Source organism: Alligator mississippiensis, chromosome 2 (assembly GCF_030867095.1).
Source record: "Alligator mississippiensis isolate rAllMis1 chromosome 2, rAllMis1, whole genome shotgun sequence".
NCBI classification, from domain to species: Eukaryota; Metazoa; Chordata; order Crocodylia; family Alligatoridae; genus Alligator; species Alligator mississippiensis.
The window spans coordinates 149521237-149548733 of NC_081825.1; the positions used below are offsets into that span (position 1 = coordinate 149521237).

The following is a 27497-nucleotide window of genomic DNA, read 5'->3' on the forward strand; positions in this document are numbered from 1 at the left end:
TCATGGGGGCACAGAAGGGAATTGGTGAGGATTTATTCACCACGGCGCCCCCGGGGGTTACAAGAAATAATGGCCACAAGCTAGCAGAGAGCAGATTTAGACTGGACATTAGGAAGAACTTCTTCACAGTTCGAGTGGCCAAGGTCTGGAACGGGCTCCCAAGGGAGGTGGTGCTCTCCCCTACCCTGGGGGTCTTCAAGAGGAGGTTAGACGAGTATCTAGCTGGGGTCATTTAGACCCAGCACTCTTTCCTGCTTATGCAGAGGGTCGGACTTGATGATCTATTGAGGTCCCTTCCGACCCTAACATCTATGAATCTATGAATCTATGAAAAAGAGACCATCCAGAGATTTGCACTGAGAACCCATAAGCACTGTTTATGAACCATGGAGTAGCAGAAGTTAAGGATTATTGTGAATCCATAATCCTAAACAAGGATATTTTACAGTGATTGGACTATGAGAGATATTTAAGGAACAGATAGAATTTGCTTGTTTAATTTCATTACACGTGTTTCTGTTACTCCATTTGGAAAGATCTGAACTCTGGTCAGACAGGCACATCAAAATACTATTGGAATGTACCTGTCATCTTCTGTCAGAAAGTTTTTACATACTGCTAGTTTCAATGTCATCAAAGATGACATGCTCATACTTGAATTATAATATTCTCAGTTATCACATACCGTCACTTCTAAGACGTATCTAGCACCTCTCTGACCAAAATTATTTCAATAAGCTTTTAATGATTTCCTCCAGAATATGTCCATTGCTTACACTAGAAATTCTCAGTAAGATGTGGGCTTATTCTTTCTGGCCAAAATAAACTAAACTAAACTGAAGGAACAATATGGATTTCGACGTTGTTATCCTTTAGACATTCCTTGGTATATCTTAAGCACTACAAGGCAGAGTTTTAGTTGCATATTCTATTCAGAAAATATATGGTGTTGTTCTGTGGCCAGATATGACAAAATCTTGTGAAATGGAAAAAGGAGGATCCAGAGAACTACAGAATGGTGAAACTCATCTCAGTCCTAGAGAAATCATGGAGCAGATCCCCAAGTAATCCATTTCTAAGCATTTGGAGTAGAAGAAGGTGATTAGGAACAGTCAGCATAGATTCACCAAAGGCAAGTCATGCCTGACCAACTTGATTGCCTTCTATGATGAGATGACTGGCTCTGTGGATGTGGGGAGACCACTGGGTGTGATATACCTTGACTTTAGCAAGGCTTTTGATATAGTCTCCCACAACATTCTCACAAGCAAGCTTAGGAAGTATGAGTTGAATGAATGGACTGTAAGGTGGATAGAAAACTGGCTGGATCATCAGGCTCAGGGGGTAGTAGTCAACAGTTTGATGTCTAGTTGGCAGTCAGTATCAAGTGGAGTGCCCCAGGAGGTCAGGCCTGGGGCCAGTTTTGTTCAATATCTTCACCAACGATCTGGAAGATGGGATGGGGCGCATTCTCAGTAAGTTTGCAGATGACACCAACCTGAGCAGAGTAGTAGATATGCTAGAGGGTAGTGGTGGATTCAAAGAGACCTCAACAAAATGGAGGATTGGACTAACAGAAATCTCATGAGGTTCAATAAGGATAAGTGCAAAGCCCTGCATTTAGGATTGAACAAATCCATGCACTGGTACAGGCTGGGGACCAACTGGCTAATAAGCTGCTTACTGGCTAATAAGTTGCTTGCAGCCTACAAGCATATCAGGGGCACACATCGGAGTTTGGGGGAGCATCTATTCACCTAGGTCCCCCAGGGGAGGGCAAGAAATAAAGGGCACAAGCTGATTGAAGATTGCTTCAGGCTAGACATAAGGAAAAACTTCTTTACAAGTCAAGTGCCAAGGGTTTGGAGCAGGTTCCCCCAGAAGTGATAGTCATTCACTCTGGCAATCTTAGAAAAATGTCTTGATGCCCATCTTGCTGGGATCATTTGATCCCAGCAGTCTTTCCTGCCCACATGCCGGGGGTTGGACCTGATGATATGTAAGGTCCCTTTAGGCCCCTAACAACTATGAAACTATGACAGAATCTCTGCAGAAAACAACTTGAGGTTTACAGTGGACAGTAAGATGAATATGAACCAACTGTGTGCCCTGGTTGTGAAGAAGACTAATTACGTACTGCACTGCATTAGTAGGAGCATTGCCAGCAGATCAAGAGACATGATTATTCCCCCCTATTCAGCACTGGTGAGGCCACATCTGGAGAACTATGTCCAGTTTTGGGCCCTCAACTACAAAAAGGATGTGGACAAATTGAAGATAGTTTAGTGGAGGGCAACAAAAATGATTAGGGCACATGACTTATGAGGACAGTCTGAGGAAACTGGGCTTACTGAAAACTTTTACACATGCTTTGGGGGTGGCACTTTAATTAGAATGGCTCTGAGAGCCTCCCTAATTAAAGCGCTGCAGCATCTTGTATATCCGTGTCCCCAAGCTTCAAAATGGCAGTGGGGGTGCTTGAACTAAAGCTTAGTCGACAAGCTTTAGTCTATACACCCCTGCAGCCATTTTGAAGAGCGTGGACACTGATACATGAGAAGTAGAGGCTGGCTGGAGTGCGGTAATTACCATGCTCTAGCAAATTTGATTAATCAAGTCTGCTCCGACACACTGTAATTACAGCACATCAGATCAGCCTTGCAGCACATCTACAGGCACAATAGATTTCATCTGCAGAAGAGATGACTGAGAGGGGATTTAATAGCAGCCTTCAACTGTCTGAAAGAGGGTTACAAAAAAGATGGACCTATACTGTCTTCCGTGGTGGAAGATAACAGAATCAGGTTCAATGGTCTCAAGTCGCAGCAAGGGAAATTTAGGTTAAAGATTAGGAAGAATTTTCTCACTAGGTAGGTAGTAAAACACTGGAACAGGTTACCCAGAGAGGTTGTGGAGTCTCCATCCTTGGAGGTTGTTAATACCCAGCTAGACAAATCCTTGGCTGGGACCATCTAGTTGAGGACAGTTCTGCTTTGAGCAGAGGGTTAGACTAGATGACCTCCTGTGGTCCCTTCCAACCATAATTTTCTCTGATTCTGTGATTCTATAGCTGAAATAATTCCATTTTCAGCCCTAGTTACTGCCTGTTCATTGTATCAGTCTTCTTGCCACTGGGGTGTCTCCCTTCTCTCAAAAGGGTAGTGAAATATAGGATTCTCCTTCTTCCATCTCCTGCTCTCTGTCTCAGACCAGTCATTATACCCACTGGCCATTCACCTTTGTTAGTCACTTGACCCTGGCTGGTCAGGGTAACACAGGTGTCTCTCATCTGCAGGGATCCCAATTTTCTCTGATAAAAAAAAATACTAAATTTTTGGATGTAAAAAATAACCCCAAATCCCCATTTTATCACGTTTAAAATTAAACACTACTATCTATCTATCTATCTGTAGTATGCACACACATACATATATATATATATATATATATATATATATATATATATATATATATATATATATATATATGTGGTGTTTCTTTTTAATCATGGAAAAATGTGGATTTGGGGTTATTTATTTGTCAGAACATTTGGGATTTTTTTTTTTTAATCAGAGAAAACCAGGATCCCTAGTCATCAGATGCTTGTAGCCTCTAATAGGGATGGTATGATAGGACTGGGCCCCAGCAGTGGCCAGGACACCCCCTAATGGCCATACAGCTCCTGCCCCATTTCGGTTCTTCTGGGTACCCTCCCTTTTTCCTCCTGCCTGTCATACCTGGATATAATTATATTATTGTAAGAGAGAGGCTTTCCCAGGGTCCCAGAGCAAGCTCTAGCTTGTTTTTGGCCAGTGGATCCCCCCTATACCCAGCTGACACCAATCCTTCCCTTCAAGCCCTAAGTGGGGACCCCTCTGGGCCTGTCAGTGCCTCAGGGCACCAGTTGCTTTAAGGGATATTTGTGGCCTCCTTCTGCCCCTGTAACCATGCCCATGCCTTGCTGTCGGTACTTTGTCTGCTAGGCCCTCTGGCCCATCTGTCACACTCCAGTCAACCTGCCAGGCCCCTGGCCCTAGCAAGGTTCTCTCTTTTCTGTGAGAGAGTGCCCCTGGACCTAATCCCTCCACAGGTTTGGCGCTCCTGGCTTAAGCCTGCTCTGGCCTTGGCTCTCCATTCTATGGGCCTCTGGCCCTCACATGACTGCAATAGCCCTATCCCAGCTCTCAGCCTTCTGGGTCCCTGGCCCAGGCTGGGCTGCTTTCACTGCACTAGTCTTTGTACTTGGGGTCCCTGACCCCAAGCTGAACTACTCCCATTGGCCTTGGCTCTGCTAGCTTCAGCCTGTACCAGCCCATGGTCCTCTGGGTCCCTAGACCTAGGCTAGGCTTCCTGACCCTGGCCTTAGGCCTCCCAGCCTTGGCCTAGTGCATCACACCAGCTTCAGTCCTCTAGGTCTCTGACCCCCAGCTAAGCTGTCTATTTCTCCAGGCACCTCCCTACCTCCCCCGTAGGTGCAATCTGGTCCTCTGCTGCTTAATCAGAACATATACATAAGCCCACTGGCTGTATAACAAGAACTCTCCCCACACTAGGTCATAACCTCCCTGCAAGCTACAAGTCCCTGTAAAAGGGGGGGGTCTTTTCAGGGCCCATCTACCAATGGCCCTGCCCACCTGATTCTGGGCCAACTGCCTGCCTTCTCACCTGCTATGCCTTGTTCTTAATTAATTAAGAATCTTAATTAGACAGGAGGCTGCCCATTTTCTTGCCCCGATGCCAGGGGGCACTATCTGTGGCTCCGTACCTCCCCTACACTGCAGCCCATGCCTTGCAGATGACATCCAGCTGCTACACTCACTGGCCCCACACTGGGCCCCAGAATCCTCCTATCAGGACCCCTTTGAGATTCCTCCATTCAGGCAGCCTACCCCACCTTCATTCAGGCTATCTAGCTCCCTGAAACTATTTTCCCCTCTTGGGTGTGGTCCCCCCAGGACCTTTGGCCATACAGGCCCTGGCCTCACCTCCAAGGCCAGTCAGAAACCCCAGGCCCTCTTAGCCCTGGGCATCCTTTGTGGTGGGCCCCTGGCCCTTTTGACCATTATGGTCCTGGCCCCAGCATTAACCAGTCAAGGGTACTCTCTCGATCATGTCTGAGTCTCTAGCCCCACTCTATCTCTGGGGTCTGCCTTCTGGCCCTATTAGCAGGCAACCCACCCAGTTGTGGGAGCTGGGGTTAAGGCACCCCGACCCACCTTTCACCGGGGTGGTAAGTGGCCTGGCATTTCCTGGGGTCTCCCGCACCACTGAGAGCCCCACCAGGCCACCAACTCCCAGCAGGGTGAAGTTTTAGGTCATGCCCGGGACCAGGAGTGTCCTAGCCATCCCCTACAGCTCCTCCCTTACCTCCAGAGTGTTCCAAGAAGCCTTACAGCCAGGCAATGTTGCTATCTAGCCTACCAGAAGGGAACTGAAAGGTTTATATAGGCAACCAGGGGTCTAAAATGGCTGTCACAATCAAGCACCTGCTGTCTGTTTGGCTCTGATCTTAAAGTGGCAGGTACAAACAGTGCCCTGCCACAGTCCCCTTTGGTAATTCACTTGCAGCTTGAAGGGGCAGCTTAGGTGCCAGTCAATCCTTCTTGTGAAGTCATCTTGCTGAAAAGCTCCTCTCCCTGCTGTCTGCAGGGAAAGACTGACCACCTGGTCTCAGGCACTGGCCTTATGTGCCTCCAAAGCCCCACCCCTTCCTGTCAGGTAGCTCTCTAGCCCCCCGCCAGGGTTTCCATTTTTGCCTTTCTCTACAGCAGCTTATCTCAGCTGCTTGCAGCTTCTACTCCTATGCTACCTAAATATCTGCCCATTAGCTGCTTACTGTGGAGCAACTAGCTCCAGGGCAGTCTCTCCCTAAGTGGTAACTTCTACCCTGTTGTCACTGGTTTGCTGCTTTCTGACAGCTAGCTCTCCAGCAGCTAGTGTGATTCCTAACTGAAGCCCCCTCCTCCCACAGCCAGTTTAGCCCACTGCAGCTTCCCTTAAAGCGAGAGAAGCCTCTGACTCCCTGTTACAGATGTGTCTGCAGCCCAGCACCAGCTTACATTGCCTCGACTCAGTTTTGTCTCACAGTCTCTTCCCAGTTAGAGGAGTACCAACTCCTGCTACAATGTTAAAAAGTTATTTTCTTTAGCTGGAACAATTCTGACTCATCTACAAGGGAGTTACAGATAGAAAGTCTTCCTGAGGTTAGGATTCAAAGCTAAATATTAGTATCAGTACCATCTTTCTATGTTGTTCACAAAGTGACAATACGTCTCTGGATGAGCTTAAACATGTTGCTTGTTATCAAGAGCAGTCAAGGAGAAATTGGGGAGGAGGGGTGTATGTGCATGTGTAGACTAATAATAGAGAAAAGCCATGAACAAATGTAATGCTTTTAAGTGCTACAAATGCCACAGTGCTTTGAAGCACTACAGGCATGGACAGGTAATGCCCCCCTGTCAAGAACTCCTAGGGCATTTATACACATACTTTTCTGTTTCATAACACACCAGAGATCCACTGCTTTGGAGCAGACTCGATTAATTGAGTCTGCTCCACATGTGAACTGAAGCGAACTGTGCTGCACTACGTGCAATTGTATAGGTGGTGAAATGCATGTCAGCGAGACATGTGAGACTAGTGAGCTAGTCACTTTACAGAAGTGAATAGGTAAAACCATTCTCATCTAAATAATGCATTCAAATCATTCTAACTAAACCAATGGGACCAATAATTGGATAACCTAATCTCACTTTTTTCCCCCTCCATTTATGGTAGTTTGGGTTTAGTTTCAGTCCTGTGGAGTTTAAGGTACCATGGACTAACCAATTATAAAGGCAATTTTAAAAGTACATATTTAGCAACATGCAGCCTCAAAACAGTAGAATTTCACTAATATATATTATACTGAACAGCACATTCACACAAATTTGGCTCTAAGCAAATATATAATGACAGCAAAAAGTGTTTAGGTTATGTGTTACTCGTCTACACAGAAACCAAAACAAGGAAGTCAGTTTTAATCCATATATTTCATTACAAGTCTGAGAACACTTATTTCTGAATAATATTCTATTTTGATTTAAACTTCAGTGAATTAAAACTAATTTTGTCATTTTAGCCCCATTTTTGTGCAAAAAATGCAAACATTTTTCCAAAAAAATTATTCAGTAGCACTATTTCAAAGCACAAGCACAAAAATGATTAACATCAAACCAAGATGCATTGCCCTAGTTTTCCTATTGGTTTTTCTAAAGTTTTAATTCTCACAATTCAGTAACCTGCACTGAGTTCATTTTCACTGTTCACTCTTCTAATAAGATGGATGGCAAAAATGGAAATATGATTATATACTGTACCTTGTTTTACCTGTAAGGAACACACACCTGACAAAAAGCAATCTTCACATCCAGGGTAGGTTCACTGCAGTAGTACAAGAAATGGCGGCTCATAAATACCTACATTTAAAAAAAAAAAAAGAGAGAAATATATCAAAATCCAATTTATGTTACTAATCTGGGATTATAATATTCATTGATTTGCTTTAAGGGCATAAAAACATCATTTGAGTTATCATTCTATAAGGAAATAAGAGACCAGATGGCTCAATATAATTATAAGAAGCTCTCAAACCTCCCAGCCATTGGTGACAGTGGCCTGTCTAGAAACTTCCTAACTGATTAGGTTCAAGTCTGCCTTGCTTGGAGTAAAATCAAGGTAACCGAGTTCTTAGATGGCAATTATTCTCATTTGGTCTATTAGTCTAATCTGAAAAATACCACGATTCCTTTTTGAACAGCTAGTCTTCAGCTCTATTTGTGGTATCATTCCAAAAATGGAGCACCTCTGTAAAGACAAAAATGTATTCCCAATACTCCCCAAATTAGAAGCTTTACTTCAGCAGCAGACTGAAATCTCCATTGGTTTTGCTGCCAAAAAAACCAGAATGCACCAAGAGAAATATCAAAAAATTAATTGCACCAAGTAAAAAATTCACCAGACTTTAACTAAAGAGAAGTATTGCAGAATTTCAACTCTGCCTTGTAAATTTAATAAGGTTACTTTAAAAGTAAATCATAAAATATCATGTCTTCACTTGATGGAGATACTGTCATAGCCCTGAAATTTTACTTTGTGTTTCTCAGGTATTTACTTAACTTTAATAATAACTGATGAGCTGAAATACCATGAAATAGAGTTGAATTTACTGGAGCTGTTATCACCAGGACAGAAGAAATTCTGAAAATCAAAGTTTCCACCCAATGCTTGCAACATGAAATGTACCATGTATTCCCATATGTACTTAATTTTTAATGAATGAATGAATGATCTTGTTATGAAAGTGAGTGTATGACCTTTTCTGCATCACATTACAATATCTCAGATTTCTGCCTCATTGCTCAATGAGTCATTACTGAAGCTTCACTTTCCACAGATATATAAAATAAAGAAGGCTTCTTTATAAAATAAAGAAGGCTGTTAACATTAGTCATATTCTCAGTGAATTCTCAGTGAATTCTGGAAACCTAGCAAGTAATTATGTTCTCACACTTTAGAGGTTAAAGTATGTTGTCCCATTAAAACAGACTGTCTCCTGAAGCATTATCTTGATAGCAATAGTCAGCGATTCAGATAGCATCACTCATTGAAGATGGCACCTAATAATGGACAAAGAATAAAGGATGGTACAAGAATTTGGGAAAACTTAGCGCATCATGGGATTTGATGCAGGGGTATATGAAAAAGAAATTTCATGTTGTGAATGCACTGGTAATCATGTACAGTTCCTCATATTTCCACTGGAGTGACTGTAATAGCTAACAGTCATCCTGAACAGAGCAATAAGCTAGTGAATTTTATGAACCAGAATACATTTAAAAATGTATTATGTTGTCCTCATGTGCAGTCACTGCTTATAAAATAATGGAATTATGATATTTTTAATGGCCTAGATCAATACTTAAATTCCTCTGTACTTGAGAGCTGCTAAATGAGTCATGAATCTAGCTGCTAGATGAGTCGGGAATCTTCACATAGGCACACAAAATGAAAATATGCTCTTTGGCTGGAAGATCTACAAGATTACAAACATGAGGCAAAGGGAAATAGGCTACATAGGTAAACATGACTTTCACTGCAGATCTGCAAGTAGTTTCTTACATGCAATGTTATACTGGACTTCCACCAACCAACAAATAATTCAATTTTTTTAATTTCCTGCTACAGAAACTACATTAACATTCAACTGCTGAAATATGCTGAACCAAACCCTCATCTTGTGTAATCTTGTACAGCCTCACTCAAGAAGTCATTGGAGGGTTGACAAGCTAACCCAGCTAAAGATCTGGCCCACCGTTAACGCAAGCATCCATGACACAAAGCATCTACGACCAAGTTCATGAAATGGTAACAGATTACCGAAACAATGGTCAGAATACATGACTGGGAGGCAAGCACTCTTGAATTTTAAGCCCATCTATGATACTGCTTCCCAATTCCTCTGACCTTAAAAAAAGCAAGGCAGACAGGGCAAGGCTAGCAGAAGAAAGGGCTGTGAAAATCTAACCTAATGCACAACAAGGTAACAGAGAGGCCAGCCAACTGAACATCACAGGTCTGGACATCCTGAGGATTCTTTTTCCCTTTCAATGGAATCATAGCAACAGGATAGCACCCCAACACCTCCATCAAGACTAGGACCCCTTATAAGTAGGTATAATTTCTGCAGAGAAGATCATATGATATAGATCCGCCAAGATAAAACAAGAAAACACAACTGCCAACAGGGGGAAAGGTAGGACAAGAAAATAAGTAGGAAGATTAGGTGATTCCTGAGCTTGTGCTTTTCCAGGCTGAAGAGTCTCATGGCTCTCAGTCTCTCATCATAAGGTCTGTTTTCCTGACCTCTGATCATGCACGTGGCTTTCCTCTGCACTCTCTCAAGCTTCTCCACATCCTTTTTGAATTGTGGAGCCCCAAACTGGATGCAGTACTCCAGATGTGGCCTCACCAAGGCCAAGTACAAGGGGAGAATGACGTCCCAGGATTTGCTTGAGAAGCATCTATGGATGCCAGTGTTTTGCTCACTTTACTAACCACAGCATCACATTGAAGGCTCATGTTCATTTCGTGGTCAATCATGACCCCCTAAGTCCCTTTTGTCCATAGTGCAAACAGCGTAGCACTGCCGAGCCTATATGCATGCTGCAGGTTTTTCCTCCCAAGGTGGGGAACCTTGCATTTTTTGGTGATAAACACCATCAGGTTCTCATCCGCCCATTTCCTGAGCCTGTCAAGGTCTACCTAGATCACCCTTCTGTCCTCAGGTATGGATGCTTTTCCCCAGAGTTTGGTGTCATCGGCGAACTTGGCCAGTCCACTTCTGACACCAATGTCTATGTCATTAATGAAGATGTTAAATAGTGTAGGGCCTAGAATAGAGCCTTGAGGGACCCCACTGGTCACAGCGCACCACGACAAGTGACTTCTGTCAACCACCACCCTCTGAGTCTTACCGCAGAGCCAATTCCCCAGCCAGCAGATCGTGATGCAGCTGAGGCCACAGTTAGCCAGTTTTGTCAAGAGGTGATCATGGGATACCAGACTGAAGACTTTTTTAAAGTCAAGATATATGACATCAATCTCTATGTACCTTGTGCTTGTTCTTCAAGTAACAATACAAATTCCCTATCAAACCATAACCTCCTTTTCTCTTTTAAGTGCCCCCCCACACCCAAAAAAAGACTACCCTTGAATTGCTGCTCATCCGATTGCCAGGATGCTGGGGTGCAGGGGCGGAAGGGGGGGCTGCCATTAGGGGCTGGGGGGTACAAATGGGGAATTGGGCCAGGCAGGGCAGCCATTGGTGGGGTCTGGGAGACAGACAGGGCTGGGTGAAGCAACCATCAGGGGGGCTGCAAGAGCTGGCAGCGGATGGGGCCAGGTGGGACAGCAATTCAGGGGGCTGGGGGAGCAGGCAAGGGTGGGTCATGTGGGCCCTGCAGGAGGGGTAGCCCCTGAGGGGGGCTGTACCTCTGTTGGGGGGCTGTAACCCCTGTGGGGGGCAGCAAAACATAAAGGTATTTAGAATTCACTTTATTATGATGATAGAGACACTGGTAGGATTCCCAATTGCTTTAACATTGTAGTTATAGCAATAAAACATTGCTCAGCTGATTGTTCTCTCTCTCTCTCTCTCTCTCTCTCTCTCTCTATATATATATATATATATATAGTGGTCTTTTGTTTTAATTGTGGAGGAACATGGATTTGGAGGTATTTTACAGAATGACTTTGGGATTTTTATTTTTTTTTATCAGGGATTGTTCAGTTTTCAAGTAGGGAACACCATGATTTCTGCTAGGGAGGCAAGTGGCAGGACCCAGGCAGAGGAGCCTGCTCAGAGCTGGCACCTTGGACCCAGCTGGAGGTAGCTGACCTCCTGGCCAATTGGTGCCAAGAGAACATGCTTTGACAGTTCAAAGCAGGCCACCACACTGGGAACATCTTCTGGATGACTGCTTCCTGGATGTCCGGGCAGGGGCACACATGGCAATATTACTGCACAAAGGCCAACCCTGCAGCCACAGCCCACTAGCAGCTGGACCAGAGGTGCAGATGCCTCTACTGGCTGTGAAGTCCCCATCTGGGTCTGGTAGGTGCACAGCAGGTCACAGCCAGGCAGCAGTCCCCACTGCCAGACTGCTGCAGTGAGTAGAGGGTGCAGGGAACTCTCAGGGCTGCAGATCTGGGAGAAGATAGGGAGGGTTATTTTGGCGCAAGTGGCATAATTTGCCCCATACCAAAGCGCATGTCCAAGCACATGCGCTGAGGCAAAAAGCTCCGGCTCAAGTTTGTACCACTTCTATTTGAGCTGCTGCAAGTACATGTGCCTGCATGTGTGGACGCGCCCCATATGACCTTTTTAGGCTTGGCAGTGTAAAAGCCATGAGTTCTTTAGCAATGCTAGACTGCTTTTTAGCCTAGAAGAGAAGGAATTTTCATTTGAACAGAAAGTTAGATTACCTCAACTCAAATATGAGAGGTTTTGAGTGTGATTAAGGAATGAAGTATGTCATTTTATTAAAGACAACCCTAAATACAGTATGAAGTATGACAAGATTAAAAACTATGGGAAAGGTAGTTGTCAAATGGAGAATTTAAAATCAGAGCTGCAGGGTACCCCATGATATGTCATAATCTTGCCCCAGCCTCCTGTGGTGTGATGATCTCAGTATTAATAATGTATAATTATAACCTTATCAGAAGAAAAAAATAAAGTTAAGTATTTCTGCATATAAATCATTCCTACTGGAGAGTAATCCATGAGTGGGGATGAAGGGCTGAATGTAACCTCATGACTTCAGAGGTGTTCATCTAACTGTATGAATGAGGAATAGTAAGAAACAGCTTCTACTACCTCAACATAGTTGACCTATGCAAAGATATTAGAAAATTCAAGGACTGGAAATAAAAATGGCTTCCTTGCTTCTTTCATAAAAAACCCTGTTTTCCCAATAATAGGTTGATATAATGTCCCCTCTGAAACAACCATAAATATAAGTTGTGTGTGATAAGCTGTAAGAGCTGTGAGAGCTATGGGACTCTTCAGCCTGGAAAAGCTCAGTCTCGGGGTGATCTGATGGCCACCTATAACTTTATAAGGGGTGTTCACCAGGATCTGGGGGAATGTTTGTTCACCAGAGCACCCCAAAAGATGACAAGGTCAAATGGTTATAAACTCCTCCAGGACCATTTCAGGCTGGACATAAGAAAGAACTTCTTTACTTTCTGAGCCCCCAAGGTCTGGAATAGCCTGCCATTGGAGGTGGTTCAGGCACCTACTTTGAATGCCTTCAAGAGACATTTGGATGTTTATCTTGCTGGGATACTATGACCCCAGCTGACTTCCTCCCCTGGGGCAGGGGGCTGGACTCGATGATCTTCCGAGGTCTCTGCCAGCCCTACTGTCTATGAAATCTATGAAAAAATGTCTATGAAATATGTGCAGATACTTGATAATAAAAGCTACATGGTACACCTGTATATAGACCTTAACCCTGCACCAAAACCTGTGGCCACTTTTTCCAGCAAAACCACCACCAATAAATCAAAACTGAGGTGAAACACAAAGAAACAGTGAAAAGCAGTAATGCCAGTTAACTCTCTATTGAATATTAAGCAACACATTAAAAAAATTAATCTTTTTTTCAAATGGTAGCAAGTTTCTTGCATTAGGAGAGGTCATCGCTAGGGGCCATCATGGACGACTTCTTCCACCTTGATTTGCAGCAGCTGCAGAGGAGATGGATGATGGATGCACAGGGGAGAGGATAAGACTCTTCCAAGACTCGGGTATCCATGTTTCCAAAGCACCACTGCTGCTCCAAAACGGGGAGGATCCGACATCTCAATAGCACCACTGCTTCTTTGAAAGAAGCATCTAGCATTCCCTGCCACTCCTCCAAGAGCACCTTCTCTGGCTCCTTGTCCAGCCTTCTGCTCACTTTGTCTTCTGCTGTCTCCAGCCCCACAAACGACTCTTTGTTCCCATCTTCCACAACTCCTGGTTCCGCTCCCATTACCTCCATTCCATGCCATTTCTGGACAAGGTCTTCATAACTGTATAGCTCACAGTACCAAGCAGACCACATTGGTTCAGAATAGCCAACTGCTCCAGTAAGAGGTCAGAGCTTCTGAGTCAGGGCAGCAGTGTGGGCCTTTTTATAGAGGAGCTGCTGATTCCAACAGACCAATCAGACAGTGTTTGTCCATATATGGCCTTCACATGCAACAAAAAGGCTCCATATGTGGCAATGACCATATAAGAACATACCAAGAAATGGAGACAAACATAATGTACTCGGCCATTGCCTGCAAATTATGGATAAGTAGTTTAATAAAGGACAATGTTGCTCAGCGTGCTCTATCTCCAGTATGCAGACTATTGCCACACACACACACACACACACACACACACACACACACACATTCTGATCATTTTCCAGTGCTCTCCACTTTGAAAACTGGCTTAGCTTGCACATGTCAAAGATGGAGAGATCTTTCTCCTTCTCTCACACATGCATATTCTGGTCACAATGGCAAAAGCTAGATAGCATCCCGATTATCTGAAGCCTGGAATGGTATCGTTGACACTGTATGGTAGGAATCCCCTTACCAGCCTCATAGCCTTCCCCTACCTTTTTAGGGTAAGAGAAAAACACAACACAAAATCCAATTGACACAGACATTAAACAGAACCTGGTTTACCTCTCAAACATTCCTGAGCAGGCAAAATGATGCCAGACTAGCTGAGGCTACCCAGAGACAGAGAGGCTTCTTGTCCAGGCATTTCTGTCCTTTTGCCTCTGACTGTCTCCAGCCCCAAAGCCAACTCTTTGTTGCCATCCTTGCTGGCTCCTGATTCTGTTCCTTCCCTGCCATTTCTGGACACAGTCTTCACAGTGGTCGCACTCACAGTACCAGGCACACTGCATTGGTTCAGAATAGCCATCTGCTTTGGTAAGAAGTCCAGAGCTTCTGAGTCAAGCCAGCATTGTGAGCCTTTTTACAGAGGAGCTGCTGATTGCAGCAAGCCAATCAGACAGGGTTTGTCCACACATGGCCTTCACATGCAACAAAATGGTATCCTCCATTTGTGGCAATGACCATATAAGGAGATATCAAAAGATGGAAGCAGCAACAATGTATGAGGCCGTTGCCTCCAACCATATGCTCCATCCCAAGAATGAATGGCAGCCTTCCTTTAGAGGAATAAACTATTTCCATACACTCACAATATTCTGATGATTTTTCAATGCTGTCCACTTTTGAAAACTAGTTTAACTTGCACATATTAAGGATAGGGAGATCTTTCTTCTTTTCCCACACATGCATATTCTGGTCACAGTGGCAAAAGCCTGGTAGTAACCTGATTATCTAAAATTTGGAGCATTACCATTTTGTTCATGGAACATGGATGATCCATGTTCATGAAATGATCCCTCATTCAAAAATCATGTCCACAGAATGGAATAAACTAATATCTTGTTGTATATATTACTGTAACACTGGTAAAAATTAAATGTAAAGTTAGAAGCCTCTATATATTTTATATCCCCATGTTTGGTTCCTTTTGCACAACCTTATAAGCAGATACCAAGCAATTTAGGCAGCAAGTATGCTTGTTGTCATTATCTCTAGTTTCTGGATAATAATTTTAAAATAATACACGCTATTCAGGATAAGCATGATAGACTTCTTTATATAGAGCATAGTACTGTCAGCCACTTTTAATAATCTAAAGTTGTCCTTGACAAAGGGAAGGAATCATAGAACTGTGTGACTTGATGAAACCATGGTGCAGAATGCTAACTCTGGGTTAAGACAGCATTTATTTTAAGCATTTTGAATAGTCATCCTTATTTTATAAATTTCTGTTTAGAGCTTTCAGAACTTCACAAGTATTCTGAGGAAGTAAAACTTAAAACATACTAGAAAAAAATCAATAAATATTGTTCCTTAGATAAATATCTAAAAGTGGTAAAACTGCCTGGAGTAATGTAATTTATAACTAGAAAAAAGTATTTTACTATATTCCCAAATCAAAATACAAATCTCAATGCCCAATATATATATATTTTCACTTGCCTTCCTAGTAGGTATCCATTGTATTTTTTGATTGGTGATAATGATATACAGGTGATAATGATATAATATATATCATTATATTATATATGTGTGTATATATATTATATATATGTGTGTATATATATACACACACACACACTATATATACAATATATATTGTATACACATATATATATACACATATATATACATGTGACTGCCAGGCCTTGAATATCTGGTCACGCACAGCCTTGGTCCGAGTGGCCGGTGGGGTTCACCCCACGGTCTCTGGTAAGCCATTGAGTAGGTGTTTACTCCCAGAGTGGCTTCCCCCAACCTCACCTGCTACGACTTTGAAGGTTACCCTAGTGTGGGGGGTGGCCACTCGGGGTCCCTCTGTGGTGTGGGGTCCATCCGGTGGTCACCTGTAGGTCTCCACCTCCTCTACACCCTGGCCTTATGCCACACCTCCTGATCCCAGTGCACTACTAGTTATGGCCGCCTTGTTAGCCCTCTCCCGTTCGGGGTGACAACTCCCAGAGGATAATTCAGTTAGTTAGCCTAGGGTTGCCTGCAATCTGTAATCCAGGCCTCAATGTCGACTCCCTCCAGGGTACAATGCCTGACTTGCACCCCAAATACAGGTGAAGCCCAAAGAGCTCTTCTGCCGCTACCTTGACCGTGTCACCTAGTCCTACCCCTCAACCCCTCCAGATGGGGAAACACAAAGGAACACACAAAACAACACTCTACTATGTTGTGAGGGCCTGTGCAGTCCCCTCCCTGGTCCCTACACGAGGGTGCCGGGTGCCTTACTCTCTAAGACCTGTCAAGGGGCTGACCCCTACATGGGACCGGGGTAGCCCGTGGCCTCCTGCCTGGGTTGTCTCCCCTCTTTATCTGACTTTCTACAGGATGAGACCCTGCTTCGCTTCTCTCCCATTAGGGATGTCACTGTTCAGGTGCCTCGCAGCCCCTCCGTGTATGCCTGGTTGCTCCTTACATCCAGGAGTGGCCCCTTGCCTCTGGTTGCCTCGCTTAGTAGCCCTTGACACTGCTCCTGCCTGGTGCCTCTTGAAGTGGAAGTCTGCTCCGCCTCCCAGGTGTCTCCAGTGCTCCCACCTGTTGTGGCGTAGAGCACCACATCTGGCTCTTTGCTCCCTCCACTGCTGCTGCCTTTGCCAGTGGCAGGAGACTCTCCTGGCTCTTGCCTGCTCCGATGAGCAGTCCTCCGCTGAAGCAGGGGATCTCTATCTGTCCTTTCTCCCTGAGAGACTCCCGAGAGGTCCCCATGGTGGTGCCTTCCTCTGGTCTGTTCTTTCCTCCTCCCTGCCTTCACCAGCAGTTTGTTTTATTCCCGATGGCTGGTAATTGCCCATGACATCACTGGCTGATTTCAGCTTTATGAAGGCACGGCTCACAATCCACGTGGGTTTCCTTCCTTGTTTCAGCTGCGCCGCGGTTCCTGTTGCAGGTAAATGGTTTCTTTGTTTTATTTTTGTGTTTATTTTCTTTTCCTCATGTGGTTCTCATTCCCGGGGTTCCTCCTTTATAGTTTGGGGTCACTCTCCCCAGGGACAATATATATATATATTTAAAAAAAATATACAGGTAAAAGCATCAGTTGACTACCCTACACTAATGCATCATCAATGAAAGATGTATTTTGAGTATTTTACTTGTGTTTAAGATGCACAAGTGGCAAAAACAAAACAAACAATGAATTTACTGGCTGGCAATGTATTTAAATAATAGCAATAAGCCCTTTCAAGTTACCTAATCAATGATGCAGAACTGGCAAGCATATCCCTGATTGCAACAGACCTTTCTCCCTAAATGCTAGTATGATTATTCCTTTTGCCTCTGATATCTCATGACAAGTGTTAGGCTGTTAACATTCTAATAATTGGATGTTAATTAATTGGATGCTGTAGTTGGTAGAATATTAGCTTATACTGGATATGCTCAGCTGAACAAGGGAGTTCTATTGACAGCCACCTAAAAATCATCTGATAAAGGAATTTCTACAGTTGAAAATTATTTGGTTTTAGTTTTCTACTACTGCTCATTCTTGTACTGCTGTACTATACTGTAATCAATATGTACAGTGTACACAAACACACACAAACACCATATTTTCTCACATAACAGGCCCCACATAAGATATGTACCTTGTTTTTGAAAGGTAAAACAAAGGAAAGAAGATTTTTCCTTGCTTCTACAGCAGGAACCTCTGCCTTGGGCAGGGGGACAGGGAGAGTGCAGGAGAACTGGTTCATAGCTAGTAGGTAGATAGTCTCACATAAACCATTTCACTGTTACTTTTGCTCTCCCCCTTCACACCCACTCCTAGCAAAGGTAGAAATTAATATCATATTTCTTTACTTATAATGCACAGTTTGCACATCCCAATTTCCAGCAGATGAATTTTGGAAAAAGGAGCATGTTGTATGTGAGAAAATACAGTTTTTTGTGCAAAAAACAAAAGGACTGGTGTGATACTGTAAAGTGAATATACCCCAGAACATGCCCCAAACCTTTCTGTCATTTGCTTCAAGTGCATGGTACATGTCTTTGATCTTTCTTTTTCTAACATAAATAGCAATCAGAAAAATAAGTGTGAGCAGGACCTCAAGGGATCATCTAGTTCAACCCCTTGCTCAAGGCAGGATAATTCCTGTCTGAAACACTCCAGACAATTGTTTGCCTGACCTGCTCTTAAAAACTTCGAAGAACAGAGATTCCAGGTAATCTGTTCTAATGCTTAAACTTTCATAATGAGGATATTCTTCCTAATATCCATCTCAAATTTTCCTTGTTGAAATTTAAGACTATTATTTCTTAAATATTCCCCTGCAGACAAAAAGAATAGTGTATCACCATCCTCTTTATAGCCACCCTCTAGGTGTCTGAAAAGTGTTATCAAATTCCACCTCAATCTTCCATCCTCTTTATAGCCACCCTTTAGGTGTCTGAAAAGTGTTATCAAATTCCACCTCAATCTTCTCTTCTCTAATTTTTTTTTTTTAAATAATCCCAGTTCTTCCAACTTCTTCTGGCAAGTCAATGTTCATTAGACCTCTAGTCATATAGGACAACATACATATCAGCCTTATCAAGACAGATACACACTTCTTTCCAAGGGAAAAGATGAAACAACATGTAACAGATGTTAGTCATATCACTTAATGACTACTGGAAGGTATGGAATAAGAACCTTTATAAAACAAAACAAATGCATAAAGGAATATGTATTTATCCAAGATGCACTTTTAGGGAGAGTATCCTTTGCGACTTTGCAATAATTAATATTATTTATATGTCTTTACAAAGCACAGTTGGTTCAAAGATCTCAGAGTGCATCACAAAAAAGGCAAGCATTAGAATCATCAACTTTGCAATTTAGAAAATGAGCACTAGAATTTGGAAAGATAGGCCCCCAAGTCAGGCAAGTCAATGGCAGAGTCAAGCAACCAGATCTCAGTCTTAACTCTATTTTGGACAACAGCATAAGGATGGGCAGGTAAGACATGTGCCCCAGATGCCACCTAAGTGGAGGGAAGAAAAGGTGCCAGAATGGACCAGGGTGCCTCACTTTCCTGTTGCCTATTCCACCTGTACTTTCTAACTCCAACAAGCAGTGGTGGTGCAGCAATGTGTCACAGAGTTCAGGGCACTGTGGGAACTGCAGTTCTGTAGAGGAACAATAGAGTTTGCTATTGCAGGGAGGAGATTTCACCCCATTTTTTTCCTACTAAAATTGGGAGTTTTTCACCGGTTCATCAGGGGTGATTGCGGCAAATAAAAAAGAAAAACAAAGGAGGTGATATCTTCCTCCTTTAGCAATAGCAGTGAACTCCAGCTGCTGCTCCTGCACACTGCCAAAGCTCCCAGAGCCAGAAGGTACAGGGGGGAGGGGGGAGGAAGGACTGCCCCAGGCACATTCCTGGGCAAGTATGCCTCTGGCCTTGGGCTCCAGTCACTAGATCATTTGCTCTCAGGACCAAAGCTTGAGCAACATAGACAAGCGGAAAGCAAATAATACAGAACCAAATATCTGTCTTGACTTGAAGTAAGTCCTACATAGAGACCCTACTGGCTATGGACAGAATCCTAATGCTTGGCTCCTCAAAGGAAATCTCAACTCCTACATTCTGCTCTATTATGCACATTACCTACCTCAATCAATGAAAGTTCTTACATATAGTAAGAACACAGTGCCCTAGCTAAGACTGGTCATTTGCATACAAGGGCAGAATTTTATCAGTAGAAGGGATATAATTTGGCCTTGGATACCCTGCTGGAAGGTGGGCCTAAATTCTGTTTCAAAACACCTGAATTTTGTGACATGCTGGTATAGGAAAATAGACATTTTATTGTAGCTTCATTTAAGAGAAAAATGAAGGGTTTTAAGGAATTAAAGAGGAAAATAGAATAAAAACATTAGTATCCATCTCCTCTGGTATTTATTTTACTAGTAATTAGTAATTCCAATTTATTTTGTACGAATTTGTTGTAGCCTATTTAATATGAAGCAAGAAATACATTGTATATTTTCAAGCATGTATTGATTAACTTTCTGAATATATTAGAGCAGATAGGCCAGACGCATTAATATGGTGGAAAAGAAAGAACCCTGTATGTATTTCTGGTACTTTATAATAAATAAAATGTGGTGTATTACTGGCAGCAGCTTACCTACTTACTAGTATTCTTCACATTTACACTGTTGTAATTTAACATTTTATTTTAATACTAGTAATAGTACCTAAAGACTATCCACATTGGGATCCTTCTGTGATAGGTGCTATACAAAGTTATTAAATGACAGGTTTCCTTCCACAAAGAGTTTATATTAGGCTAGTCAAAGGTTTTCTACTAAAACATTTTTAGTGGATAATGAGCTATTTGGTTACAACCAGTTCATGGATAGGGCCTGACATTCTGAATTATTTTATTTGTCTTCAGATAACCAAAATGGGAATCTTGACCAAGAACAGGCCAAACTTTTTGACCAAAACATTCCTGGTTCAGCATTTTTTAATGAAAAATCCTCATTTTATTCAGGAAAACTAAACATTTTGCAACCTGTACCAGCTATTTGGCCCTTATTACATTATCGCTGAACACCTGCCACCCCTTTCTCCCCTCAAACTTTGACTAATGAACTAGAACAATATTTTATTTGCTACCTTGGCTGGCCTGTAATTATAACTATATAGCATACTGTAGTATTTTCTCTTGGTTTTGTTCATATATCTTCAACTGGGGGACCTGCCCATGTTGCCTTCATTACACTTGCTCTTGAAGTCTTTAAACTAATACAGTCTTGAGGAACACAAACAGCAGACCGTGGCATTTACTGCCACCAAGATCTTCTAATGTTCCATGCAAGACAAGATGGTTTAGTTCACTGTATTGAATAAATCTCAGTACTAGCTTAGTTTCTAGCCAAACTAGAAATGCAACAACAGGCTGAGAAGTGTGCCAAAAATTAGAAGTGGGAAACAGGCAACAAAGCCCTGTATGATGGGAATAATTATAAACTCTCAGGTGGGCTTGTTTGTCAAAAAAGAAATACAACATGCCTACTGTTGTTGAGCACTACTACACTAACAGCTAAACATTATTCATTTTCCAATAAGTACAAACAAAGAAAACCAGAGCAGCTATTTAATGCAAAGATATAGTACTATGAGGGCTATTGTTAACAATTAGTTACTTCAATGATTACAACTAGTCCATTAAAAATCATTTGTAGGGGCACTTGTATACATGACGATCTGGCCATGTACCTGTGACGAAACATGATGAAAAATGGCCATTTGTCTAGCATAATGGCATCACCATGTATACATGCACAATATTTTTGTGTCAGACTTTCTTTCAGCAACTTAGACCACCTCCTATGTATTTTAATCATGGAAAATTTATTTATGAATTTTATTTTTATTGTGGCAAATCTATCATATGTATGTGTCACATACAACACTGAATTCAAAAGGGAAAAAATGAACCCAGAATGGATAGGTAGAGGACCGTGATAGTTTATGAAATGAGTAAAAAGATACATGTTCCTGTTTGAGTTTCTTTTGAGTCTTAGAGCAGAATTCCATCCCCGTTTCTACATTCAAATACTGCTTCCTAGCTGCCTAGGAGAATTTGACATTGATGCCAAAAATTCCATAGTTTCATAGTAGTTTGGGGTCAGAAGGGACCTGAACAGATCATCTAGTCTGACCCCCCGCCACTGGCAGGAGCACACGCTGGGATCACACAACCCCAGACAGGTGTTCATCCAACTTCTTTTTGAATTTACCCAAGGTAGGAGGAGCGAGCACCACTTCCCTAGGAAGCTGGTTCCAGATCCTAGCCACCCTAACAGTGAAATAGTGCCTTCTAATCAGTAACCTGAACCTATTCTCCAGCAGCTTCTGGCTATTGTTCCTCATCAACCCAGGTCCTGCTGGGGGGAATAGGGCCCCTCCTATTTGCTGCTGAACTCCCCTAACGAGTTTACAGGCAGCCACCAAATCCCCCCTCAGCCTCCGCTGGCTGAGCCTGAACAGGTTCAGGTCCCTCAGCCTCTCCTCATAAGGCCTGCCCTGTTGCCCTCCAACCAAGTGGGTGGCTCTCTGAACCCTCTCAAGGCAGGCCACATCCTTCTTAAAGTGCGGTGCCCAGAACTGGATGCAGTACTCCAATTGTGGTCTGACCAATGTCACATAGAGGGGGAGTATCACCTCTCTGGACTGGCTTGAGATGCATCTTTGGATGCACGACAAGGTGCAGTTGGCTTTGCTGGGTGCAGTCTGGCATCGGCAGCTCATGCTCATTTTGGAGTCAATAATGACTCCAAGATCCCTTTCCACCTCTGTGCTCACAAGAGGAAAGCTCCCAAGCTTGTATGTATGCTGTGGATTCCTTCTCCCCGGGTGCAGCACCCTGCATTTATCTGAATTGAACCCCATCCTATTACCATCCGCCCACTTCTGTAGTCTGTCTAAATCTAATTGCAGCCTCTCTCTCCCTTTGAGCGTCCCTGCTTCTCCCCACATCTTGGTGTCATCGGCAAACTTGGACAACGTGTTTTCCACCCCCTTGTCCAAGTCGCTGATGAAGATGTTAAACAGTGTGGGCCCCAGGACCGAGCCCTGGGGGACCCCTCTATGCACATCCCACCAGGTCGAGTATGACCCATCCACCACCACTCTCCAATTTCCCTTTAAGTGTAGATGCATACTGTATGTGCATATAGACTATGTATGCTTAATCACCTGCACACTAACTGGTAGGTGTATGGCTATGTACATACCCCACTTATGGATTCATATGTGCATCACAAAAAAAGAAGCCAGCCAGAAACCCATGAGTAACAGGTGAAGTAAGTAGGTCCTCTAAAGTTTTAGTCCTAGTAACTGAGTAGTTAGAACATTTGCCCAGTAAGTGAGAGAGAGGTGAGTCCTCCTCACCCAGATAGAGCTAAGCCTGTGTTGCTAATTTCCCAGCATAATACACTAACTACCATGCCACAGTAGTTAGACAGATTCAAGTCACAGATTAGACATGATTCAAGCCACTCTCAATTGCTCTTTTTGAACTGGCCCTCTGGGCAGACAAAAGATGGGAATATGGGGCTAGGAGTACATGGCTTCATGAGATGGCTCCTAAGCTGGCAAGGAGTAAGCCTGGGAAAGGACTGGATAATGCCAAGCCTGTGGTGTGGAAGAGCACAGTATTGGGAAATGAAAAAGATGCAAGTCCAAATACCCTCTGGGTGACGGGAAACCTATAAGATGTGTTGCTTGCTTCCTGGGCAAGCATCCTAAGCAGTCAGACATTTGGAATAAAATAAGGTATGGTCTTCCTTCCATGCTTTTTCCTAGACTTATGCACATGCATGTGCCTGGCCAGCGTGTAGCTGACTAGGCATGCTCCATTTGCACATGGCAGAGACAAGACTAAAACAGGCTAGGTATGTGGCCAGAAAACTGTCACCTAAGTGCAAAAAAGGATAGAAAATTCTGCCATTACTGTTCACTTAGTTCTTGTAGCATAAGCTGATTGTTTTGCATGGAGTTAGTACTATCTGCTTTTGTCTGCCTACCACACTCCAGCAGAATGACTAGGTGACACAGCATGTTAGAATCATAGAAAATCTCCTACATAAATTAAAATTGAAAATCTTGAGACTATTTACCTTTGACAGAAGACAAATAGCTGTGATGACACTTATAACAATGGATGGCCTTGAGAAGGTAAACTAGCAACCTCTCTTTTCTTTGCCTCATATCCCAAGAAAAAAAGAAGAGACAAAACTGGTAAAAGAAATATATTTTCACAGAACATGTAATTAGGCAGAGACATGAGCAGAGGAAGCTATTGAGACAAAGAGCTTAAGATGACTCAAAAGAGATTAGACATTTTCAAGGATGGCAAAAACATGCAGAGTTAAAATAGTTAATGATAATGAGACTCTTAGACACGATATTAAACTTCATTCTTTGGGGCTCAAACAAGTGTCTCACTGTTAGAGATCAAGGAAAGACTTCACATGGAGTTAGATTTCTTACAAGTGCCTACAGCAGGGTTCATACACCTAGCTCTGAAGGATCTGGGACTGGCCACTCAAGAAAGCAGGCTACTGGAGTAAACTTATCCAAATTTGATCCAATATAGCAATTCCTACTCCTGTATATCTACACTGCTTCAACAGAAGCATATGTTTACATTATTGTTATTATTTATATTACACAGACTCTTACAATTCCCTGCCCCAGTAGAGCTAAGTATGGGGAAAGTATATGAAAAAGCAGTCCATACCTTGTAGATATATCATTTTGATAATGGAACAGGCAAGTGAAACAAATAAACCAGGAGAAGGTCAATGAGGAAGGACAAGGGAACCAAAATGACCATCCCAAATCCTGTAGGCTATCTTCACCAGCCTGGGCTCATGGCTCAGTTTTGAATAGCTACAAAACACACATCAACTGCCCAGAGGTCCCAAGGATCCATTATGGCAGCCAAGAATTACTGGGGTGCAGGAGCAACCTGGATTATGAGTGGAACTTCTTGTAACATCTCTGCTTGCCACTCAAATTTTCCAAAGTATGGCATATCCAACAAGGAACCAAGAAAAAACAAAAGATTTAAGACTGCTTTGAGCTGCCAGAGTAGTGCAAAGTAAGAACCAGGCAAAGATCAAGACAGCAAACAAAAGAGAAACATTTATTGCCCTATTGTATTTGCAACGTTTCTTGCACTTGGCATAAGTACCATAGACCACTGACAGATGTTCACTTTAAGACATGATAGGATCTTACATCTGATCCCATCACTGCACATAACACTCATCTGGGCAGCATGTACGGTTTTATAGCTTCCGGTTTACAGGGACCCCAACATCCGGCTGAATAAATCCCCTTTGGCAGCCACCTGGCCGGCACATGGATTTTTTACTCATCCCCAGGCATGGAAGCCCTGGGATCTGGCTGCAGCAACCTGATCTCCTAGTCCCCCTGTGTCTGGAATTACAAAACCATGTGTTAGCAACACATGGGGCTTTGACAGGTTCCAGCGCATGGGTCACCAAAAGATGTTCAATTTAAAGTGCAATACAAATGAGCCACAAAGTTATTCCAGACTGCATGTATTATCACAGACTGCTGTATTATCACACCTCATATTGACTTCCACATGCGTCCAGGTTACTATAAGGCATGATTAACCTGTTAATCTCATCTTAAATGTTGTATGTGCCAGAGGCTATAGTATGGCAAATACAGGCAACCCTCGCCATTTACGGGGGATATAGTCTGGAGATCCCATGAATGGTGAAATCCGCAAATACGGCACTGCATTCATGAACATCATCTGCGTTTGTGAACACAGTGTCCCTGGCTGCTAGCAGCGGGGTGGGGGGGCACAGCTTCACTGGCAATGGCAGGAGCCTGGCGATGGCAGCGGAAGCCTGGCAGCAGCAAGTGTGGAGCTCCCGAGTAGCTTCTGGAAGTGTATTTAAGATGTGGGTTCGGCATTCGCAAATATTTGAAACCGCGAATGCTGAACCCATGAATAGTGAGGGTTTCCTGTATTGCTCTTTAATAGCCTTATTCTTCCCCCACCCCCAGCCCACCAATGGTAGTAACAGAGCTACAACCCTGTTCATCTCCTCCTTATTCCTTTTGTTGGAAATGCTGTTGATTTTCACACCCTTGGAATCAATGCTACTAGCAAAGAGCATCTGGGTTTTAAATCAACATACTTGATTCTCTGTTGCTTTAGTAGGAAAGAATTCACTGACCTGACTGGGATGAGAAATTCGAATTTTCTATCAGACACATTCTTTGGAAGAGCAGAGTTCTTCAATTAAATCAATTAAATCAGAGGCTTCAAATGCAATCTTTCATGAGTAATTCATTTACAACTAAACTATCAAAATGTAGGGGAATAGAAGAAATGATTTATGCAGGGAACCTGAGTGTCTGGAATGGCAAAATAAATATTCCAGTGGATCATGCATTTTGTTATTTACAGAAGTGCAGGTGGCCAGAAGCTGTATATCAAGGTTGAAAACAGCATTAAAAAGGCACATTGTTCTTTCTATTTCTATAATCCCAGATGAGATTGTCAATGCTGCATTTCCTCTTTAGCTTGATACCGTCTTTGCAAAAGTCTGAGTGAGCAATGTGTGAGGCTATGGTCCCCTTTGCTCAAGGATAATTAAAGAGAAGCCAATTGGGCCGTTTGACATTTCCCCTTCCTACAGCACTCTAAAATGGCAATACATTCTAATTTACATATCTTCCCTACCTGTGCTAAGTGTCTACCTTTTATGAGATGGCTCCTTGGGGAGCTAGCAGATTGGACTGAAGCCACTAGCTGTAGATATTCAGCATCTTCCAGAACCAAAACCTAAAGCAGTATCAAAGCACAGACACTATGCAGGTATCTTCAGTAAAAAAATCAAAATGGCTTCCTCTTTATTCCCAATTCCAGGTATCTGAATCTCCTAAAGTGACTGACAAGAAATACAGATGAGCTACTGTATATACATAGGTACATAGGTAGAACAACCAATGGGATCATATCCTAATTTGAATTTGTGAACAACATGTCTCACTCCCACTTTCAATCAAACAACTGCTGGAAGGGGTTTTCAGCTCCACATACAGAAAGGGAACAAGTGATCAAGGGCTCTCTCTAAAGGAGCAGTAGCGGGGTATAGCCATTAGCATGGGAAGAGGGACAAAGGGAAAACAGACTATGGAGAAACTTCAGCTCTCAGGGCACATCCAGATGAGCACACATGTGACTCTTGCACCACCTCAAAGCCCTTTGAGACACTGCAAGAGGCATGTGTGGAAGCAAAAAAATATTCCCGATGCTGCAAATTTGCAGCACTGGGGCAAATTTAGATCCCTGGATATCCAGAGTTGAAAAAACACCCCAGGCAAAAAAAGCAGGGCAGGCAACCAGAGGCTCGGGTCCTCTATAGAGATGCTCTGGTAGCCAGCCAGAGCATCTCTATGGTTGGCCCTCAACCCAGTGCTAAAGCACTCTGTCTGCCCATGCAGGGCAGGCAGCATGCCAGCCACAGGGAGCTAGACCCAGGCTCCATGCCAGTAAGTAAGGGGGGGAAGGGACCAGGGGGGAGAACCCCCCTGGCCCCATCCCCCGCCTGCTCCCTGAGCCCCCCGCATTGCTTCCCCATCCGGCCCATCCCCTGCCGACTCCCTGAGCCCCCCATCACTGCCCAGCCCCAGCATCCTGGCAAATAAAAAAAACAAAAAACCCTGCACTCACTGGCAGTATCAGCAGCCATTGGGGTCACTGGGGCCTCCTGGCAGAGCCCCCCACATAGCACA

The 27497-nt window shown here is 43.3% G+C and overlaps 1 protein-coding gene across 8 annotated transcripts in view; it reads right to left on the bottom strand.

Moving 5' to 3' along the window:
- Positions 1 to 27497, bottom strand: part of MAPK10 (mitogen-activated protein kinase 10) — a 510659-nt gene that overhangs the window by 245504 nt on the left and 237658 nt on the right. For 5 of the 8 annotated variants that reach the window (XM_019488162.2, XM_019488161.2, XM_019488163.2 and 2 more), the window contains one exon: positions 7386 to 7457. In XM_019488162.2, coding sequence (XP_019343707.1) covers positions 7386 to 7457 — 72 coding nt within the window. Of the gene's footprint in view, positions 1 to 7358; positions 7458 to 27497 lie in introns of all 8 variants that reach the window. The other 3 variants (XM_059722260.1, XM_019488167.2, XM_019488168.2) reach the window with 2 other exon arrangements.